This window comes from Myotis davidii, unplaced genomic scaffold (genome assembly GCF_000327345.1).
Source record: "Myotis davidii unplaced genomic scaffold, ASM32734v1 scaffold354, whole genome shotgun sequence".
Lineage (NCBI taxonomy): Eukaryota > Metazoa > Chordata > Mammalia > Chiroptera > Vespertilionidae > Myotis > Myotis davidii.
The window spans coordinates 982,460-986,253 of record NW_006285785.1 but is presented as its reverse complement, the minus strand read 5'-3'; the positions used below and the strand labels follow the sequence as shown (position 1 = coordinate 986,253).

At 52.8% G+C, this 3,794-nt stretch overlaps 2 protein-coding genes across 2 annotated transcripts in view; both read left to right on the top strand.

Moving 5' to 3' along the window:
- The window catches only part of TRIB3 (tribbles pseudokinase 3), a 13,551-nt gene extending 12,428 nt beyond the window's left edge, over positions 1-1,123 (top strand). The window contains exon 6 of the mRNA XM_006756736.2: positions 1-1,123. This exon is cut by the window's left edge and continues 29 nt beyond it. Within this exon, the coding sequence (XP_006756799.1) occupies positions 1-296 (296 nt within the window). The 3' untranslated portion in view covers positions 297-1,123.
- The window catches only part of RBCK1 (RanBP-type and C3HC4-type zinc finger containing 1), a 21,981-nt gene continuing 19,040 nt past the window's right edge, over positions 854-3,794 (top strand). The window contains exons 1-2 of the mRNA XM_006756721.2: positions 854-858; positions 1,938-1,940. The gene's annotated coding sequence lies outside the window, so the exon portion shown is untranslated. The remainder of the gene's footprint in view (positions 859-1,937; positions 1,941-3,794) is intronic.

The following is a 3,794-nucleotide window of genomic DNA, read 5'->3' as shown; positions in this document are numbered from 1 at the left end:
TCCAGGCCCCGGAGCCCGCCCTGCTTTTTGGCAAGATCCGCAGAGGGACCTACGCCCTGCCCCGGAGCCTCTCCGCCCCGGCCCGCTGCCTGGTACGCTGCCTGCTCCGCCGGGAGCCCGCTGAGCGTCTCACAGCCTCGGGGATCCTGCTGCACCCCTGGCTGCGAGAGAACCTGACCCCCTCAGTCCCATCCCAAGCTCACCTCTGGGAGGCTGACCAGGTGGTCCCCGAAGGGCCAGGGCTGGAGGAAGTTGAGGCAGAGGAGGGAGAAAGGGAAGTGGTCCTGTATGGCTAGGACTACCCTACCCGACTCTCAGCTGTGAACTGTGGATTGAGTTTGGGGCGTCCCCAAGCTCTCTCCTGCCTCTGACCTGAGATAAACCCTACGTGCCTTGTAGGAGGGAGAAAAGAGGAGGCATGTTGAAGGGTGCTGCAGGCACGCCTGTGTGGTTCACACACCTGTTGGGAGCTCACTGTGTGCCTTGTTCCAGGTGCTGAGAACACAGCTGTGAACAAGAGACAGAACTCCTGCTCACAGGGCTGTCAGTCCTTTGCCATCCCCACAGGCCAGTGTCTGCACTGGGCTGGGTATAACCACTGCAGGTGACAGAGTCCACTCGTGCTGGCACCCCACGCTGCTGTCACGGACAGTCCCTTTCACAACCCACCCAGCTGCCTTTGTACGTTGCACCTCTGAGAAAGGGAAGCGTCCTGTGCCAAAGCCTTCAGGCCGCTCCCCTGCACCTGAGGCCCAGAGCCCAGGCCCTGCTGCGAATTCCACCCCAGCAGCTGTGTCCTCTTGGTCAGAGGGTCCTCCGTCCAGGCCTGAGCCAAGGGTCTGGGCTGGAAGGTCAAGAGTCCAAACTGTGAGGCGAGTCCTCATCCAGCTCAAGGAGTGGTTGGGAATGAGGGTCCAGGCCTGTCCACCACAGCAGCCGTGACCCGAGCTGCTGACTGGAGTTGGGGGGCAGGATTAGGTGGGTTCTGCCCCTGGCCTCCTGGAAAGTCCTAAGTCCAGTTCTGGGGACACCTGGGGTCCAGAACCCCACATCAGCACTACAGGTTTTGGATGCTCCGAGTATATATTTTTACCTTGTGCCTAATAAAGGAGTTATGGAATACTTTTATTGCTCCCAGGCGTTTCTTCTGGTCTCTCATCCGTTTTCCCAAACCAGCCCCACGGCGAGTCCTCTGCACTCCCTCCCTTTCTTCTGGAGCAGTGGTTCTCAACCTTGGCTGCACATTAGAATCACCTGGGAATCGTTTTAAAATCCTAGTTTCTGGGCCTCATCCTCCGGAAATTCTGTTTCTTTGTTACTAATGTTGTGACCCCACCCCATAACAAAGAAACAGAATTTCCGGAGGATGGGGCCCAGAAATCAGGATTTTAAAAACGATTCCCAGGGGATGCTAATGTGCAGCCAAGGTTGAGAACCACTGTTCTGGAGGCTATGGGTCTCACCTGGGGTCAATTTTGGCTGCGAGTACCTGAAACCCTGAGTCAAAGTAGCTTAAAGCAGAAGGAAACGTGTTCACACAAAGCAAGACGCCAACAGGAGGGTGGTTTCAGGGCTGGCTGATGCAGGAACAGCTCCCAGTCTCTGCCTCTTCGCTCTGTTGTCCCTGCTGTCACATTAGAGACATATGCCCTGAGGAAGAAGGAGGGTGGCGCTGTCTGTACTACTTGAGAACTCAGGGCCTGGAGTCGAGCTGCTTGGTGTCTCTGGGCCTCAGTCTGTTCCCTTCCTTGAGGCTGGGCCTGGAGCCTCCTCTGGCACTTGTCAGAGCAGGCCTTCCTGCTCCTGCTTCACCAAAGCCCTCATAACAGGGTTTCTCAGATGTGGTTGGGGTGGCCCCTGGGGTGCTTGCTTAAAAATGCAGATACTTGCTGGGCTGGTGTGGCTCAATGGTTGAGAGTAAACCTATTACAGACTAGAAGGTTGAATTCCTGGTTCAATTCCCGGTCAGGGCACATGGCCAGGTTTGGGGCTCAATCATCCCCAGTGCGGGGTGAGCAGGAGACAGTTGATCAATGATTCTCTCTCATCATTGATGTTTCTATCTCTCTCTCCCTTTCTCTCTGAAATAAATAAAAATACATTTTTAAAAATAAAAAGAAATGCAGGTCCTTGGACTCTCCCCAGACCTAGTGAGTCAGATGTGGGTTGGGGTGTGTGCGCGTGTGCGTGTGTGCGTGCGCACGTGCCTCCTAACAGCCTCTCGGTGATGGCTGTGCGTTCCAGTTGGAGAACCTCTGTAGGGGGAGAAATCCTGATTCCTTAGGGACTCAGAGCTCATTTCCGCTCCTTCTGTGTGCTTGACTCCCGCTCAGGTGTAAAATGGGGATAAAATCTACCTGCCTGTGAGGTTAGGATGGGGTCACATGTGTGGGAGGGCTTTATCAGAGGTCAAATTCTGAGCCACCACTACTGTCGTACCAGCTTTATGGGGAAAGACCTATAGCCTTCGTCCTCTCATCATTCTCTCCCCTTCCCTGCCTTTGTGGTTGTTCATAACACTCTGCACCACCTGGCAGAACATTCTAGATGTTTGTTTGTGTTAGTTTCATACTGTGTTTTGTTTGCAGTTGTGTCCCCAACTCCTAGAGTAGGGCCTGACACCCAGCTGCTGAATGACTGAATGAAAGTGGTGACTGTGTAGATCCTACATGCCTAGGGCAAAGCCAGGACACTTTTTAGGAATGGTTAATGTTTACTGTGAGCACATACCACATGCCAGGCATGGTTTTACGTGCTTTACATACATTATCTCATTTGACATGTGATAGCCAGCCTTGTCCTTGGTCCTTGAGGCCTGGTATCCATGCCCTTGTGTAGTCCCCTCCCACCCTGAGCGGGGCTGACCAGTGTCACTAATAGGAGACTGTGAAATGATGAAGTATGACTTTCTATGTTAGGCCATAAAATAGACTGTGGTTTCTGCCTTGATGCCTAGGATCATCTGCTCTGGGGAAAGCCAGATGCCATGTGACTAGGACACTCAAGTCACCCCAAGAAGAGGTACATGTGGTGAGGGACGTAGGCATCCTGCACTGACCAGCACCAGCCAGGCCTGTGAGTGGGCTTTCTTGAAAGTTCATCCTCCAGCCCCAATCAAGCTTTCGGATGACTGAGGCCCCAGCTAAAATCTTAACTGCAGCCTCATGAGAGACCTTTAGTCAAATGACATAAGAAACGACTCCCAAATTCTTAATCCATAGAAACTGTTGTTTTAAGCTGCTAAGTTTGGGGATAATTTGTTGCATATCAACAACCAATAACTGATACAGATCCTCACAGCAACCCTATGAGAGGGACCATCATGATCATCATTGTACAGAAGGAAAAACAGGCCCAGAGAGGGGGGATGTCTTGTCCAGAGTCAAACCTGAACCCAGGTTTGAATGACTGGAGTTTACATACTGGGATGAAGGGTGTCTGCCCTTGACGGGCCAAGGCTAAGACCAGAACAACTGAAAGAATATATCTGCCCAAACACAGATTTGTGCAGTTGAGCTCAGGGCTGCAGGGAACATGACCGTCATACACCAGCAGGGTCAGCAGGAGAAACAAGGCAACAGGAGTGCAAACGAGCAGAAACAGACACTCAGAGCTCAGGTTGCATATTATCGTGCACAAGTTATAAAACAAAAATGTTTACCAGCCGAAACCAGTTTGGCTCAGTGGATAGAGCATCGGCCTGCGGACTGAAGGGTCCCAGGTTCGATTCCGGTCAAGGGCATGTACCTGGGTTGCGGGCACATCCCCAGTGGGGGGTGTGCAGGAGGCAGCTG